The 18,629-nt window shown below is 42.3% G+C and overlaps 1 protein-coding gene across 8 annotated transcripts in view; it reads left to right on the top strand.

Moving 5' to 3' along the window:
* EPB41L5 (erythrocyte membrane protein band 4.1 like 5) overlaps positions 1–16,183 on the top strand; it is a 55,894-nt gene extending 39,711 nt beyond the window's left edge. For 6 of the 8 annotated variants that reach the window (XM_085066897.1, XM_085066892.1, XM_085066895.1 and 3 more), the window contains 10 exons: positions 227–393; positions 883–977; positions 6,080–6,208; positions 6,765–6,826; positions 7,505–7,615; positions 8,198–8,291; positions 9,214–9,291; positions 10,108–10,149; positions 10,542–10,675; positions 11,346–16,183. In XM_085066897.1, the coding sequence (XP_084923023.1) occupies positions 227–393; positions 883–977; positions 6,080–6,208; positions 6,765–6,826; positions 7,505–7,615; positions 8,198–8,291; positions 9,214–9,291; positions 10,108–10,149; positions 10,542–10,675; positions 11,346–11,403 (970 nt within the window). In that variant the 3' untranslated portion in view covers positions 11,404–16,183. The remainder of the gene's footprint in view (positions 1–226; positions 394–882; positions 978–6,079; positions 6,209–6,764; positions 6,827–7,504; positions 7,616–8,197; positions 8,292–9,213; positions 9,292–10,107; positions 10,150–10,541; positions 10,676–11,345) is intronic. The other 2 variants (XR_014853507.1, XM_085066893.1) reach the window with 2 other exon arrangements.
* The last annotated feature ends 2,446 nt before the right edge of the window (positions 16,184–18,629 follow it).

Raw genomic sequence — 18,629 nt, forward strand, 5'->3', positions numbered from 1 at the left:
TCTGTTATGAAGCCACTTACATAGACATGAAATGTTCCCTTTTTCGTGTTTTTGAGCTCGCTGAAAACCAATGTCTGTTAGTTACCTGAAACAGTTTTTCTAGATTGTGTCTGGCCAGCAGAAGACAGCTTGAATAAAGAGATTGCATGTGTTAAAGCTTTTTCTTGCTACAGGAAGAGTGGTAACATGATTGTGCATCTCTCTGCCCATCTTTCTGCCTCTGCAGCATACCTCTTGTTGATTTGCTAGACAGCACAGAGTTACCAGAAACTTGTGTGGATGATGCCATGGGCCATCCAGTTGTTGGCTTGGCAACAGGAGATTCAGAAGAGGCTGTTAGTTGCCCTCATCCTGGCACGAAGGAAACTGCTGCAGAAAAAGCAGACTCTGATCGTAAGCAAATTTACAGATTTTTCCCTGTTCCGATGTGTGAGATTAAGATTAAATAATTCGGTTAATATGAGATTGTGTCCTTACAAAAAGTGCAGCTCCTAGATTATATGCATGAGGACCATTTTCCCCATTACTGGGAGAACAAGGACAGAGGTACTGGGGAAAAGTCAGTTCTTCATTGGATGTGACTTTGTCCACAAATACTGCGAAGTGCAACCATCCAATCAATACACTCTGTGTGCTGGCTTGCTCACTGTGAGAATGGCTGGGTAGATGAACTCCCAGGAGTGCAGAGTGCTGTGATTTGGTGCACACAGTCTTTAAAAGGCTTGAAACTTGCACTGAAGCTTGAGCAAGTAGATTCCCCCATTCCTGTGCTTTTTTGCACAACTTCGAAACCATTTAATTAGTATTCAGGAATAATGCAAGTTATAAGTCAAATAACTCCAAAGTAACATTAGGAAGATGATATTATTTTTGTTTTTTCAGCATTTGAAGACACATTCCTAAAACTGAAACAGCTGGAGACAGAGTGCAGCAGCCCTGTGCCGACTGAGCGTCCCAATGTGAACATAAACATACAGGTACTTGGGCTTCATTCCCCCTGGCACGGTCCTGAATTTTATTCAGATCATTCTGAAAAGCCTTGGTCTGTTTACAAGACATTTAAGAATATGAGTGAGTAATACTGGGCAATAGTAGAGGAAATACAAATGCTTTATGATATATAAAACTGTGTGTGACAGAGCAGTGAGACAAAGATGGGGGCAGAGGTGCATGTGTGCACACTGCAGCCTGGTGAGATTCTCTAAAATCAGCAGGAGAGTAAAAAGTATAAATGCTTGAAATGTTTCTCATTTGTCTTTATCTGTTGGTTACTACCAGCATGATGTTGTGTAGTTCACCCTCTTTTTGGAAGGGCTGAGCTGCTTTCCTGGTGTTTTTCTGTTCCAAGAAGGCTGTTCTGATGTTTTGTTTTGAGTCAAGTTTGCTGATAATCCGTCCCTCCTGTTAAGTAACCAGTTTGTACCTGCTCTCTGATGTAGGTGTTAGTGCTCTGTGTTTACACAGAGAGGAGTGATGTGGTTTGATATATTGCTCTCAAATCCCTCTGAGCAAGTCAGGCTGCACTTCACGGGCAGCTGAGCCAAAGTACAAGCCTGAGTACCCTGAACAGGGCGAGGGCTCTCTTCTCCCTCCTTCCTCTTTATTCTTCCTTTCCCAGCTTCCCTCTCTCGTCTGTCACCTCCAGGAATCATTGCAGGTTTCAGTGAACAAATGTATCTGCAAACTGACAAACAATTCTTTTTCCCTGCCTTTGTTTTGAACTTTTTGTTGAGGTGCTGGGTTTCTTTAGGTTTTTAGATTGTTTTTTAAGTTGGTAAATAGTGACTTAAATAGGTTCATGGAAGGGGTCAAAGAGATGCCAGAGCCATAGTGAAAATAAGTAGTGTTGCTAAAAGGGATGGAGAGGCCAGGATCTTCCCTGAGAACAGTGGTAAAACTTTGATAGATTCACTGGTTGTCAGACAACTGCCCCCATACAGAATATTCTTTTGGCTGTTATAATGAGCTTTAAAAAATGTGAAATTTAGTTTTCCCTTACTCTGCTTTCCCTGATGCAAAAGCTTTGGGAGATTTTTGTGCTTTGGGCAAGCAGAGAGAGTGAAACACCTGGCAGTGTTATCTCTGTTTGGGCTACCCTCCCTTGCACAGAGGCCCAAGGAATTTATCTAACTCTGAGGAAAGCAGCTATGATTTTTCTTGCTCCCTCAATAGTAACAGGAACCAGGTGCCAGGAGAGGTGTGTTAGCAGTATGTGTTTAAACTAAGCCTGCTCCTAAGCATTTGTTTTCCAGCTCCATGTGAGAGAAGGCTGTGGGTGGTGCTGCAGGCTCCTTGGCTCATGTCCCCTTTAAGGGCTGCTGTCAGGGCTGCCTTGTGCACCTCTCTGCTTGGTGAGTGCATTACAAAGATTACCAGGTCTGTAAGAAGATTAGTCAGTAGCCTGTAGGTCCTGTTACGCTGAAACACTGCCTCTAAATAAACACAGGTTATTTAAGAATATTTTAGACTGCTAAGCTCCACTTTAGTTCAGACAGAGAGGGGGAAAAACATTTAATTGATTAGTTGAAGAGAATGGACCACAAGTGTTTCAATGGTTTTTAGATCACGTCTGATTTATAATAAGCAAGCTAAGATTCCTGTAATGAGCTAATCTAACAAACAGCTGCCAATACAGTACAGTCACAGTCATCCAGCTGCTGTCACATGAGGTGCCAGGTAACTTCAGAGGTTACAGGTAGTGGGGTGACAGTAACCTGATTAGAGAGCAAGAGCATTTGCATAACACACAGTTACAGATCAACAGCATGTCAATAGGTGGGTAAAAGAGAGCTCAGCTTTCAAGAAGGAAGTGCAAATTATATCATGAAAATGTAAGGGTAGATCATCAGAGGTTCTTTTAGGGTAGAAGAGATAGAATAAAACTTTTCAGCCTATGATGTAGCTTACCAAGAAGTCACTTGAGAGTGTTTGTTTAAAAAAGATAGACAAAGATTAGAGACTCTCTGCATACTTGAAATTCCCTATGGTTCAGATTGCAAAGACATGTAGGTTACAGTAGCAGCAAATGAGCACACTCTTCTGAGAGGAAAGTTAATGGTTTGGAAACCAGTCCTGAAAAGAGTGACCTAAAAGTCACTATTAAAAATACTTTGTTTCCTGACTTTGAAGGCTGCTTCAGAAAAAAATAGAAGCTTTCAGTTATGGTCTTTGTTACAAAATATACCTGTGGGCTCTTCTCCTGTACTTTTCTTCTTAGTCTGTTAGTTAAAGAAGTGTTTGTGGTATCCTCTTCTGGCAGAATTGCATGGGACTGCAATATATCCACTAAAACCTTGCAATAAGCTTAGATCTTGGAGCTTGCTGGTACTTCAGAGGGAATGCAGTATAGCAAAGTTCTCTCTGAATGTGTGTGATTGATTACGTATTTCAGCACATCTCCTCTCACTTAAAATTTACCAGTGCATACCATACTTACCTATGTAGAAACTATTACAGTACATAAAAGGTTTGGTAAAATGCATTGGGAGAAAGTGTTATCTTGCTACTTATGAAGGCAGAGCTGCATCCTGAACTTCATGACACTGTTATATGCCAGAGAACCACTCACTTCAGCTTTGTTAATTGAAAATCTCTAACTGTTTTCCATCAGGGGACAGAGATGGCCTGACAGTCATCTTTATGTAATTCTATACTTGCAATCAATCAATCCTGATTGATTTCTTTGATAGGGAAATATTTGTCTAGCTACCCCTGTTCTTTTAGAGAAAAAGAGGAAGTGAGGGGAATGAATAGCTTCATTCTTCCCTGCTGCTCACTGCCAAAATCTGTTGGGATGGAAGAATCCGACTTTGTCCTTTCCCAGCTTTCACTAGTGCAGTGACCAGATCTGACAAAGAGAGCAAATAGCTTTAAATACACCAACGCTCTGCTTTCATCAGCTTCTGAAGGGAAATGAACAATAAAGGTTCACCCTGTTTGCCCGTGTTCAAAGTCTTCTCCCAAGTCAGGAATGCAAGGACATGAGGGTTTACTTTTTCTGAATTTGTTGTGATCTGTAAATACATGGAAGTTGCTCCAAAATGTGCCTGTATTGTACTCCATCTTTCTGCACAAAGTGATTTTTAGTGGCACCAGGAGCACAACTCGAAAGCACAAAGGATTGGGATCACATGCCTTGTTGCTGCCTTTAATCTTTGCTTGCCTTCTTACATCGCTGCCTAGCTCCATGTTTTGATTGAAGAACACAGTACAAGTGTAGTTTGTCTAGCCCATGGAAACAACAAACATTCATAATGAGCTAGAATAATTACAAACCCCAGCAGCTTTACTCTTTTGTGTGAACAACTGAAATGTCTTGTAAATTACACATCTTGAGGTGTCAGCAGGTGCTGGATCCTTTTCCCTCTAGCTACATGCTTTTTTCATTAAAAAAACATGTAAGACACCTCTGCTTTTTTCAAGTACAAAATAGATGGGGTTGAGAAAAATAGATCATAAATATTGAGGGAAATATTTTCTTGGTGACAAGAAACTTATACTCTATTAAATTAAAATATTCTGTAATAGTACTAAGCTTTTTAAAAGTAGGGAGTCTAATCATCAGTAGACTAGTGACCTAATTAAATTGATCATTTGGGTGGAGGAAGCTGAGAGGAAGTTAAACAATAAAATGGTACTTCAAGCACCAGTGTACTGATGTGCTCAGTTAAAATGATCAGATTTACTGTATTAGTGGAATAATGCATTCAAAATGCTGTGCAGGTACTGTCACACACAGCATCTGGTTAAGTGAGGTCCAGTGTAAAGACTTAAATATTATCACAGTTGGGTGCTGCAGCTGTACAAATAATAGTAATCCGGTTGTAATTATTCCTTTTGTCAATTCCAGCAGCTTCTGTAAAATAAAAGTGCTGAAATGTCTAATAACTGTTAGTCTTCATGAATTATGGCAATAGTCATTAGCAGCACTTGGTTGTTGGTCCTCATAGCTTTTTATGTTGACAGTGACCCTTGAATATTTTGTGAAGTTAATTGCTGACTGGGTCAAAATTTGAAAACAGAGTCTCCTTTAGATAGTCTTTAGATAGATCCTATTTGGATATCCCAAAAGAGGGAGACAAAAAAAGGAAATGTTTTTCCCCTCTTTGAACACCAAATAACTCCAAGTTCTCACCAGTGTTTCCAGGGAATGTAAAAGCTGAAAGTGGATGGAGAGCTGTGGTGGGGGAACAGGTGTTCACCTCTTTTTAACTTCTCTGTGCTGCTCCCTCTCTCTGCAATGGGCTTCATTCCTTCTTGACACGCTGCAGTTAGTGCAAGGAGTGCAGCAGGATTGTCCCTTCTCCGGGAAGTCTTGCAGCACTTGCTTCCTGGGAAGAGCCTGCCATAGACTGTGGCATATGGTGAGGAAAGCAGGACTCTGTCTCCCCCTGCTGAGTCTTACCCTCAAAAGGAAGGTCACAGGGTTTAGTTTTCACTCAGCTAATTAACTTCTGCCACTAATCAAATAGCAATTAGTAGATTGAATGCTTAATTAACATTTTATAATTAAAAAATGTGGTGCACATAATGAAATATACTGTACTGAAAGGTATCTCATTCTTACTTCTCTTCATTATGTATCTGGCTGCCAGTTTGCTCTGATACAATCAGTGGTGGGAGAGGTAGTTTGTAGCACATTAATTAAACTCTTGTTCTAATTTATAAGTGGATTTTAAATTAAAAATCTTCCCAACTTGCATTTGAGAGTAAATTATCAACTTTTACTTAAGGTATACCAACATGATATAATGGCTGTTACATTGATCTCCTATCAGTAAACTAGGCTGCAGTTCTAGGATGCACTTCATTTCTTGCACACTGTATTTTTAGCACAGCATTTTACATTTACATTTACATTACATTACATTTAAGCATTGTGCTTTTTATATTTTGTGTTGCTGTGACTTTACAATTGAGTTCCAAAACAAAGGAAAAAATTGCCTTCTCATTTCAGTATAAATCTGCTGACTTTACACTCACTTCAGAGCCTTGCTGTTATTTCGAGATGTTGATAAACTTCAGCCCAGACTTGTCCTTGGGAAAAAACTGCTTCTGATATAGATGTTTTCATGTCTAGGATGAAGTGGTGAAGTTGACAGATAAATGTCTTAACAATGCAATCGAGAGCCCAATCATAGCAGCAAAGTGGCTTCCAGCAGATCTCAAAAGCAATATCCTGAAGGCCCAGGCAGAAGCAGGACACAAGGTAAGTATTCAACTGAACAGGGCTGTGCCGCTCTCAAATGTTTCCTTTCTCTTCAATTGCCTGATGCTGGAGAAGGTGCCTTGCAGATAAGGGTGCTCCAAGAGCCTTGTCCAAGGTAGAGTCAGAAAGCTTTTCAGCATTTCTTCACAGTGATAATGGTCCTGTGCTGGAATGGTTCCCAAGGAGAAATTTCTGTCCTTGATGACATTGATCAGGTAACACAACAAGAACCTGAGCAAGCCCTGGTTTGAGTGGTCATTGCACAGGTAACCTCCAAAGCTTGCCTTCTAACCAAGCAATTATTCTGTCACTAAGACTGTGCTTCTTGCATGTTGTAGTACATTCCGTAACAAATAATGGTATTTGATTTGGCTATGTTGGTGAATTTTTTCTTCTGCACTGACATTGTCACATGGAATTGATGTTTTAAGTCCCTGAGCTGCAGATGAACAGCACGTTTTTGTGCTGGGATAGAGGCACTTGCTGTGAATCTCAGAACTGACACAAGATGGAAACAGGTATCAGAAATATGTCTCTGTTCATTTCTTCCTCTCAGGTTGGAAAAGATGACAGCATGACAGGTGTCAAGAATTCCAATATTCAGGAGGCTGCTGCCAGGTATTGAACAGATTAGTAAGAAACATGAGATGTAGTTACCCCAATACAGCACTGAGAGCCTGCAGTTCAGTGAGGTCTGCCAGTGGCTCAGTCACCATTGCATTTTACCTTGCATAGGGTAGCTTAACCTTGTGAGTGTGAAGTGGTTTTGAAATGAAAATCAGGATTATAATTGCTAAGTTTTACTATATACAAGGTAATACAGATGCTCTTTATTCTCCCATTCTTTAATTTGATGACCATTGTTGCAACAGCAATTGCAATCACTAATTATTTCTGAAATATGAACAGCTTCAGTGTGGGGAGAGGGGATGGGTTAGTTTAAAGTAGCTGTTTTCTAGTGGAGAAAAAAAATTGTGTACAAACCCCTAACAGTGACAGGGTCACTGACCCCTGCTTTCCTGAAAAAATTCTAAATCTGAAATGATTGCAGGGTCCAGTGGCATTGCAGGCATTGAAAAAGTTTAAAATGTTACAACATTTAATTTATTGACCATTTGTGAAGATGCACTTGCGTGAGACCTCAAAGAGCAGAGGGTGATACTGTAAATAAAATGTACAAATAAAATATACATAAGCAATCCCAAACTATAGTGTAACAAGTTATTCATAAAGAGCTTTCCATGGAAGGTTGTACCTGTTTTCTGTTTTGGTTTTTTGTTTGTTGGTTTGTGCCAGGAACATTCTCCTGTCAGGCAAATCACAGAGCAGTCCCCCTGCACCCAGTCCTGTATTTCAAGATCCAAGAGAGATGCTGAGAACAATCCCTGCTTCAAACACCTTTGTTCCGTAAGTGATGTTTCTCCGTTTCTGGAGAAACATGTTTCTGGGGTTTCTGGGGCAAGGGGAGCATGTGGAGATTATCATGAAAAGGTCTGAAAAGATGGAGAACAGTTGCTGAGCATTTAGGCTACATCTAACTAAGCAGGTTTACAGATGCATTTTTAATTACTGCTGCAGCAGTTAATCAGGGTAGGCCAGGCCTCGGGGTGAGTATCCTTGCAAGCAGTAAGTGCATCTCTCACATCTTCTGAAAGAACTGAGATACCCGACATCCTGCTGCCCCTGGGTCTACAGAGGAAAGATAAGAGGATGATGGGAAAGGCTTCAGGCCAATTAGACACAAGGGCTGAAGAAACTCCTTTGAGATAGAAGACATCGATACTGTTGGCTCTATACACAGCTGTAGCTGGAAGTATGAGAGAGAGCAGTAATCTGTGGAGGTAGTTGGAAGGCATTTACATTAACATACAAACATCAGTCTTTTGTCTGCCTCAGTGGAGCTGGTGTCAAGGTTTTGGGCTATCTGGGAAGCAGCACTGTTCCATGCTATCCAGGCAGGGTGCTAATGAGAATGTTTTCCCCCTTCAGTAATACGTTGAATGAGGACAATGCTGACTCCAACCACGAGGACCTGCTAATTCCAGCTAATCTGGCTCCAGCTGAGGAGGCTGCTGTTTCAAAGGTATCACCACCTGCCCGCCTGGAAGGTTTCTGTGTCACATTCTGAGCTCCCAATGCCTCCAGGCAAGCCCAGCAGACCTTGCTGCATGCCTCTCATAACTCTGTGAATGCCAGGCGCTGGGGAATGCCAGAGAGTGCTTTCTGAAGCAGGCAGGGACGCTGCACAGATCTTTCCAAAGGCCATTTCTTCATGTCCTTTCAGGTTCTTGGCATGATTCTTACTTTTCTGTAAACTGAATGTTTTTCTCACACTAGTGGGGAGCCCCTTATATCCCAACGATTTTGTGCTCCAGGAAGGAGACTGTAGGGATTAAATTCTGACATAGGCAGTTCCCATCAAAAGAACCACAGAAGGAAAAGTTTTAATTTAGGTGTTCATTTGTTATATTCTAGTTACAGTAACGTAATTTTTAGCTGGAATCCATGAAATGCACAAATTCTGGGATTAAACTTCCTTGTGTCTCTCTCCAAAAGAAAAGCACAGTCCAATAGATTTGGTCCTGTGCTGCCTTTACTTGAGCAGACTGACAAGTTGTTCTGGATGACTAAAGCACCCTGCCCTGTAGCTGCTGCGCCTCTAAACCAGTATTACGTAGTTGATCCCACTGAATAATCATAAACTTCACCTTCAAACACTCAGCTCACCTTGCTGCCTTTTCGAATGGTGCAGCCTTTGCAGAGGGGAAGGGCCAGTTTCACTACTTGCTTATAGTGGCAATTACATTGTTTCCAGTGCATTGGTGAGAAAAGAGGAAATTAAAAGGCTGTTAAAAAAAGATCAAATTTAAATACTTCAAAATAGGCCCGATAAAAAGTGGTGTTCATTAAAGATACAGGTCTGTAACTCAGGAAGCCACTAGAGTATTCAGTAGACCTATGTGGTTACTACTGGGAATTCAATTCAAAACTGATTTATTCCATAGAGCACTCCAGATGACCAGGACGTTTCCTTAACATCACTGACAGAGAATCTAATTGACTTTACAGAAGCCACACCTCGGGTAAATGTATTTCAAACCCAGACTTCTTCCTTTGCACATAACAGTGATTTTTAACTCATAAACTCTCCTCTGGCTTTAGTGTCTGTCTGCCAGGCTTGGATCTGCAGCAGTGGAATGAAATGCTGGACAGGGATCACTGCTCATATGGCCCCCCACTTGCAGGGTGGCTGGTGTAGAGGTGTAGACTTTACAGTTTTGTAGGGGAAATGAAGGAACCTGAAGAGTGAACTTGTATCTTTGCCACAGGAGCCTCTAGTACTGTTTTAGTAGATCTGCAAGTGCCAGCGTGCTTCTTACGCTTTTGGGGGTACATAAGGCTTCAAAAATTATGTGGAAAGATGCTTATACATGTGTATATGTCTATGGATAGATAGATGTACACACAAATAAATACTTGAAAAGTAAGCTTTTATTACAAATTACCCTGTTCGTGTAGTTTAAAAGAAATCTGTTATAAATCTGCGGGGACAAAATGGAGTTACATTGCATGCACCCAGAGAAAGGGGGAAGAAGCAGGACCTTTAAACTCTTCTCAGTAGTGTGCTCTGGGTTAAGGTTGTCCACAAAGCACTAAAAGATAATGGATTCTTTCCTTTGGAAGGGAGCACTGAGCTGAAACTGCTCCCAGTGAGTGTCTGGCTCTATGCTCAGTGGGTGCCACTCCTCCAGCTGATCACTAGCGTGATTCAAAGGCTAACGAGGGGCAAATATCCGAGATTGTTTTGGGGGAAGTGTTGTTTTGGGAGGTAATACTATTTTGACAAGGTTCTTAGCTACCTTCAACCTTTTCACTGAGCTTTTGTTTGCTTTTTGTAGGTATCTTCCCAGCCCATTATAGCACCGAGGTGGATAGTGCCAGTGAGTTACTTGATCTTTTCTTAACAAAGAGAAAAAAGAAAGCTTTTGTCATGATTAAGAAACAGGAATTCAAGTTAAATAGTAAAATATAATAATTTTTAATAATTTGAAAGTTTATAAAGTAAAGTACCAGACCAAAAGTAAAGCAAACTAATTCTGCTGGAGTAAATCAGACAACATACCCAACAACAGTTAATAGTTAAACTTCATTTTTGCTGTATTGCACTGCAGGTAAATGCCATAAAATTTCTTAAAGATTTTGTATTTAGTAAAGCCCAAGCTGCAATTCGATGAATGTTACTTTTTCCAGTTATAAATAAATCATATTGAAAAATTAGCTTGTCTTGTCTTGGTAGGTGTTTACTTCACTTGTTTCGTTCTCCCCCATTCAGACAGGACTGATTTCCAACGGGCCTTTGGGAAATAATGTTGCCTTATCTTTGAAGGCAGTGAAAGGCAGCACGGAGACCCTGCTGTCCTCAGCTGGATTGACTCCATCCCAGCAGACACCTGAAGTCCTTGTGAGGTGAGTTCTCCTCAGGACTTACCCCACAAGTCTTTGTGGGTGCTCTTATTGCTTCCACTGGCATAGTTACAGTGCTATTTAGACACAGTGCCTTGTTTTGTTGTGCTCATAAATTGCAGTTCTGTCTCACTTTGTAGCATTTGAAATATTACAAATAAGCTGATGTGAATACATTATAATTTCATGTCAGTTTCTTTCCTTATCTGCTCACATGTTCTAATACTGGACTAAAGTTAACGTACAGAAAAATTTTCTGAGAAATCTCTTTACAATGTTTCAGTACCTGCCAGAGGATTGGTGGGGGTGGAGAGGGATGACCCTCAGTTTTTTCCACGCTGTAAGGGTCTCAGAAAACAAATTTGGTAGAAGCCTTTCCCCTTGCCTGTTCCATTCTGCAGTGCTGGTGAGGCAGAATGATGGTAGTGCTAATCAGGCCTTGCAGCAACCATCTTAAAAGAATGGCAGTGGTGCTACTGCTGCACCGTGTGAATTTGATGCAGTTTGCCCTTCTGCAGTTGTCCATTGCAAAGGTTTATCCATTGGTCTCAATAAGTTACAAGGGGAACAGCCATGAATGCTCTTTGAAGCAATACTCACCTCTTTTAATCGGCCATGGCAGACCTTTTTGGAGGAGTGTATTTACAGAGCCTCATTTCTTTTCCCCTTCTAGCCCAGTTACTGAGGATGCTACAGTAAGAACGAAATGTTTACTCACCACTGAACTCTAGAAGAAGGAGTTTCTGGAACTCTCACCACGTAAAAACTAAAATCTGCTAACATATCTCCAAGGGATCCTTCCAAGAGACTTGCTTGGGATCAAACTCGTGCTGAACAGAAGTCGGATAGCCAGCCGGTGTGCTAGGATCCAGGAAGAGACTTCTACATTTATTACCATCTAACTGGAACTGCAGCCTGAACTGGGATGTAAAACCAAATGCTCATTTGATCTTCTCCCTCAGGAGAAGCAAAATGTCACACTGGAGCTAGTTTTGAACTGATGAAAAGGAAATAGTTGTGTTCTGCTCGTGCTGGGTTAATTGTTCCTTACCCTGTGCTGGCTCTGCTGTTGCCGGAAGGTGTCTCGGAGCTGTGGGGTGTGAGCACGGGTCCTGCTGGCTGTGGAATAATGAACATCGCATGATGAGAACTCGCAGGGCCACCTTGTGGCCGTGCCGTGCACAGAGCTCACCGTGGTGGTCACTGTCCCGCACAGCCAAGGACATTGGCTTCTGCGTGATTATTCCCTCCGGTTTTCCTTTGTTTTACCAACACATACTCTCCTTTTCGGCCTTAACCCCCTTAATAATCCTTGCACACCCTACTGCAGTACCTGGAAAGCGTGAAAATCTAGTCAAGCAGTGACCAACTACATTGACTGGATTTGAGCTGCTGCTCATTGCAACCAGGAAAATGCAAATTAGCTGCCAAACAGCTTGTAGCATTAGCAGAATACAGCAGAGGTCCCACGTTTGACACTGATCATTTCATTTCCTACATGACTCAAATACATACATTTTAGACTAGAGATCTGTATGTTTTAAAAGCCAGAGCAGTGAAGATATTAGTGCAGCTTACTTCAGGAGCTGCTTATTGATTAGTGTTGTTATCTTCTAGGCCTAGAAAGGAAAAGAATGTTCTTGGTTCTCTTCATACTGTTTCTGGGTGTTTTTTCCAGATGCTGTGCTTCAGGAATACTTACCAGGTATTTTTGCAGAATGAGGGTACAACTAGATCACTTCTTAGCACCACTTTGAATCCTGTTCCAAGTGTCATCTAATAGTTGTATGTGGAACAAATAATAGAATAGGGTGAAAACAGGAAAAAATGATGAAAAATTCCTGTAAGCAATTCACTTCTCTGTAGAAGGAAGGTAAGAGCACACACTCCTCAGAGCTGGTGAAGGTCTTTGGGTGCTCAGGTACAGTTTGGGTTACAGTGTGTACAGTTCAGAGATCATTTGAGCCCTGGGCAGCAATATCATCACATGGGCCCTGGGGATACAGCCTGTGAGAAAAGTAATGCAGAGTCAGAGGGAAGAGAAACAAAGATGATGAATTCTACATCCAACAGGGAAGCACAGATGAAACAACTGGGATTTTCCTTTCTTTGGAAGAGTTTTTTGCATACAATGGGGGTCAGAGGATATTTTCTTCATAGTGCTGCTGTTTATAGCTATTTATATGCATGTGGTTCTTAGAAACAAACTTAAATGTGAAAATTGATTCTGGAACCTGTATGCACTTCATTTCTGCCCATTGGCTGCGTGGATGTGTCTCAGTGTAAACAAAGATTTGGACCAAACCACTATGGGTTGTGCAAGTAAGCTGGGCCCAGCGAGGCTGCTGCATTCAGACCAAGATGTTCTTGCTGCTGTTGCTCTTGTTTGCAAGATGCTGAATGAGTGTTAAGGGAGAAGCCACGTGAATTTTACGTGGGCCACTGCCACTTCTCAAAACCCCCGAGGCCTTAATAGAGAAATGTAGGGACCAGAGAAAGTTCATAGGACTGGCATACCAGAGTGACTCTGCAGGCAATGATTGTAGCCATTGCCTCAAGAACCAGGAGTCAGGATTTCAGGATTGATTGCAGGTGCCCCTCCAGCCAGCACCCAGAGCAGCACATGGGCAGGTCCTGCTCCTGTACTGCCCAAAAGCAAAGCTGCTGTCCTGGACCAGGCACAGGGTTCCTGCTCACCAGCCCTTCAGCTCTCTCATTGCTACTTCCAGTTGAGTATTGGCTTTTTTTATACTTTTAAGTCTGAGCCTTATTGCTTATTAAAATGTAGAAGATTCCTGATTTGAATATCAAATGTTTTAGTCTGGATTAATAATGCAGTTGCCAGCAAAGTTCCTGCAGGAAAAGGGAAGCAATGGCTGCAACAGTCTGCTTCCTGCACAAAGCCAGGACTGTGTGTGGAAACTTGGCACTTGCTATTCATCTGTTTGCTCAGCAGCTGAGCTGGCATTCGCCAGCTACATGTGTTGGGTTTGTAAATAGACAGAATGCAGTAGCATTTTCTTAGGCATGTTTGATATTTGACTCTTCTCGTTGGGTTCAGGAGCTCTGCGAACTGTCAGCTTGAATCCCTCCCAAAACTGGAATAACAGGAGTTTACAGTTTTCCAGCACTGTGTGTTGAATACCATCGTTAGATTCCTCCCGAGCCATCACAGCAAATAACAAGTAAATAACGTGTGGTGAGTGTGTCTCCTGAAATCTAAATGGTTCCAAATAACCAACTGTTATTTCAGTATGGTCAGGATAGCAGTGATTGGAGGGAAGTGTTGTAATTACACACGTGCACACACAGAGAAACTTCAAAGGGATGAGGCTTTCCTCAATTTTCAGAGGACTAATATTTGAAACTTTACATAAAATGCAAACATTTCAACTGGTAAATTGGGAACTTGAAATTTCTAATAGATTTGAGGCAAGAAACCCAACTCTTCCCAGCAATACCTGATACTTGGAGCAAATCTTCACTCCATTTATCTCGTAGCTTATTTAGCTAAGCCAAATAATTGCTTGTAAAGGGAGCCTGGTGAGACCAAGGTGACACAGCTTTGTGGTCTGAACATCCTGCAGTTTGGCATCACTGTTCTGCTTTGCAACTAGAGGTACTGTGTTATAACATGACTGACTAGCAGGTAACATAGCTTTACTCATCACCTGCATTTCATCAAACACAAATAGGGATAATAGTTCCTACAGTTGGTGTTACAAAGTGTTAATTAATGCCTGTGTGCTGCTAAGAAAGGGTTTTCTTACAATTGCTATACTATTGATTGATTGGTTGTAGGGTCCAAGCATTTTCTTAAAGTCTGTTTTTGGTATTTATTTAAAGAGATTTATAAATAAATCTGTGTGAATCTGGTGTCAGGATGTTGGCAGGTCTTCCAACCACTTAAAAGCTGTAAGAGTTGACGGGAATGAATGAATGCTAAGTGATTGGATCTAAAAGTAAAAATTATTTTACTCCAGTCATAGTCTGTAAATGATTGGAGTAAAAGGTTTTATAGAAACCTTGATGTTTGTAATAACAACATCCCTGTCCATATCTCAAACTGATTAACCTGAGGTTAATCACCCATTTAGACCATCAGTGCCTGCATGTGCTGCAGGCAATTACAGGCTTTGGAAATGGGCATTAAAATGTGGGAGTTGAGGCTTTCTTACACCAGAACTAAGGGAATCTCTTCTTTAAAAAAAAAAAAAGAGCTTTAGTATTTGGTAACTTACATTACATAAATTACCTACTTACCTGGTAATCAGTCATGGTTAATGAATTAGCTTGAACATATTTGATTTTAAACTTAAATTTTGCTCATACATTGTCAAAGACAGACAGCCGTGTAAGAGCTATGTTTTGGACAATTTTTTGGATGCAACTTTGGCAAGAAAACTTGCAGCCCTGTTAGAGGAGCTCAGGTGAACAGTCCAGCTAGGTGTGGATCTCTCTATACAAACTGTTTGCAGTCCTTGCCTGCTCTTCCTTTGCTCATTCTCGTTTTGTGAAGCAAAGACGTACTGTTGGGATGAGCATGTCCTTCACAAACAGCACTGGATGTATTTTTCACATTGTGAACATATTCTGGTACAACCCAAATCTACTGGTGAAGTGTTAGCAGCTCTGTTCCACAGCCAGCTAGCATTTAAAGCTCTATCTGGGTTTAAAGCTCTATCTAGTGTTTCTGAGTTTAGCAAGTTGTAGTATCTATATACATATATATATGTAGCTGTTAGACACTGTAATGTCACAGCATTCAAATGCAGCTGGACAATCATAACTTTTCAACCAAAAAATAGGACCAATCCATGCTAATGGCCTTTCAGTGACACAGGAGTGATCCAGGTGTGTTTGCTCCGTGGTTGGCACCACAGACAGGAGTACAGGGTCCTCCCCACAGTGCCCTGGTAGAGGCAGAGCTGGTGGGACCCCACCGAGGGCTGCAGTGGCTCCTGGCAGTGCTCAGCACGGCCCTCTAAAGCCAGGGTCCTGCTCGGTGTCCGGAGTGGCTCCATGTTCCTGCTGGCCCTGAGGAGCAGGCACTGCCCTGCAGCGCTGCCACACCCACGGAGCCTAGAGCCACAGGATTCTCCTGCAGAGTTCACCTCCTTTATACTGCTTGGGTTGAGCACTCTGCTCCATAAACACACACACACACCCTACCTATATAACTGGACAAACTTATTTTTGAAGTATACAAGAATATTTTTTTAGCTAGATTTGTTTTGTTAAAGCCGCACTAACTACTGTATTTTTACTTTTTATATGTAAAGCTTGGCAATAGCTCTCAATGTATAATTTATTTGTTGGGTTTTTTATATAACAAAGTGCACCCTCTTGCTTCTGTTTCACAACACTGGTGATGTATGAACTGTCTTAGGCACTGCACTGAGATCTGTATTGAAACTGTACATGGGAACAAGTAGATCTGTAGTCCACTCGACCCAGTCTTGAAATGTTTATATTGTAGTTTTGTCTTAAATACACCACGTCAGTGCAAAAGTCTTGCAGAGTCATCTTTAAGCCCCGCTGCATTACACCGGCACAGCAGTGAGAGGTGGGTCAGCTGGGGCTTGGGACACCAGGCTGCTGCTCTAAACTTAGTCTGTTGTCAGTTAAAGCATAACTTAGGTCAGCACCTAAGCTTGCAGGTAGATGCTAAAGAATGAAATGCCTTTTTTCCAGGGCTGAGACTGGCCAGGAGACCTGTCAGGCGTCCAGTGCTTTTGCAAACCAAAGTCCTGAGGTGTGTGCCTGGAAGGGGAGCCTGAGCTGCTCAGTGTGGTTCCAGAGCAAGCCAGTTAACTGAGCATCCCCCACTCTTGTCTCCACAAGGGACTGGGTTGTGTTTTCAAGTACAGTAGTGCTAATGATTGTTTGAAGGAAACTGTTTATTCCCAAGCCCTGACTTTGGTGAAATGCTAAAGAAGGCAGCAAAGGGCACTAAGCCATTTGATCATCTTCATTTCTCAAAAACTATTTGGAAAGTATCAAAAGGAAGAGAAATTATTGCATCCTGATGACTAAGCTCATAGGAAGTAATTTCTCTTGTGGCATAATTTGTTGTGTAGGTCAAACTGATCCCACTGATACATCACTGAATTATTCTTCAGATCCACTTACAACTCAAAACAGTGAAACCTTTAGGTTTTCCTATTATTAACGGAAAAAACCTTTGAGTATCTGCATTTGAAAAGAAAATATTTCTGCACAAAAAATATGAATGCATTTTAATGTTCAAAAACCAAATCTTAATTCAAGACAATGAGTTTGTTGAGACAGTGCTGATCAATTTGTTCTCTTAGACATAATTCATGATACAACAGCCCATCTTGTGTCACAGATAAGATTGCCAAAAATGCTGCATCCTTTTGCTTTTGTTCTGTGGATTGAATATCTGTGGGCATATCAGATATGTGCAAGGTTTTCCACTTTTCGGAGACATTCTAAACAGCCAGTTTCAGAGACAGCCCCTTCAGTCCCAGCCAAAATGGTGTGTTTTGTTTTGTTTCTAAATATTTGCCACTAGCTGGAGTAATTCCATTCATTATTTCATGCAGACCACCACCGAGCTTTCAGATGGCAGCAGCTTTTAGTCACTCACTTGGGCTTGGGATGAATTCTTATTAACTGCTACAGTTACGGAGAAATACCATAAGCTCAAACACAAAGGCTCTTTTCTCCCTCTCTGAAAACGTGACTGGTGGGAAAAGTGGAGTGAAACCTCCACCTGAGGTGCTCCAAGAACCCTGTTGGTGTAGCTGATAGCAGTGGGTGAGTTTTGAAAGGGGGCATGATCCAGAAAGTGTCACAGTGGTGTGAGCAAGGATTGTGTCCCAGGGTTCAACACCTAGTTGAGAGTATCTGAAATATGGGTCATGTGTGCCCAGAACATACTGAAGTGCCAGGCACTCCTGTGGGATGCAGTCACTTCAAATCCCAAACCACTTCCCTTCCAGCTTGAGCTCAGTCTTGTTTTTTGAAGACCTGGGAATGGGCTATAAGGGGAAAAAAAACTCCAATGGCTTCAGCAGAGCTGCTGTAGCACAGAGCCCCACTTCAGGACTGGGGCTCTCTGCCCTTCCACAGCATTGCTGGGGCCAACTGCAGCTCAGCCTCCCACGAGCCAGCCCTGAGTCCCCATCTCTCCAGCCAGGCCTTCCCAAGCTCCTGCCTGTACTCCTGTCCTGTACAGGGGCAGGGAACAGCAAGGCCCTCAGGGCCAGCTCTAGAGGTTTGGGACCTTTCAGGTGACAAAGTGGGTGCGGTGCTGCCGGCACTGGTGCCCCCACCAGACCTGGCACACGGCAGAGCCCAGGGGAGGGAAAGGGGGAGATGGGCACACTCCAAGCTGCTTCTTCCTGCCCGTGCCAAGCCATTGCCTTTGGGCTGGCTCGTGTCCCGCCTGCGTTGGCTCCGAGTAAATGTTAAACCCTTCGTGGGGCTGCCAAAGGGAAGAGAGTTTGAGGGGGCAGGAAGAAAGGAATGGCAGAGGCTGGATGGCATTTTCCTGGGGCTCTTGCATATCCCCAGGATACCACTACCTGCCAGGAGGCCTTCGCGTGACTTGGAAAAATCACTGGTTTATTGTTGCCCTTTCCAGTTAAATTTCCTTCCCTTGTCAATCCTAGATAAAAGGCTGTATGTTACGGCAGCTCTCGGGATAATGCCAGAACAGACCTGTCAGTCAGCAAAAGGAAAACAAGCTGCTGATTTAAGATTGCAGTGCTGAGTACATGCTCAGCTCAGTCACTGTATTGATGTCCCCTCCAAACAAACCTCAGACTGGGAAATTCAAAGCCTGGGCAGCCCTCGAAGCCAGCTGAAGTGCAAGGAAATGACTGGGGCTTGCAGGATCATGTTCCTCAGTCAGAAAGGTAAGCTCTTTGTTCAGTTGGAAAATACAAACACATATTTTGTACTCATAAAGGTGAAAACGAACACACAG

This window comes from Lichenostomus cassidix, chromosome 7 (assembly GCF_008360975.1).
Source record: "Lichenostomus cassidix isolate B80296 chromosome 7, HeHo_3.0, whole genome shotgun sequence".
Lineage (NCBI taxonomy): Eukaryota > Metazoa > Chordata > Aves > Passeriformes > Meliphagidae > Lichenostomus > Lichenostomus cassidix.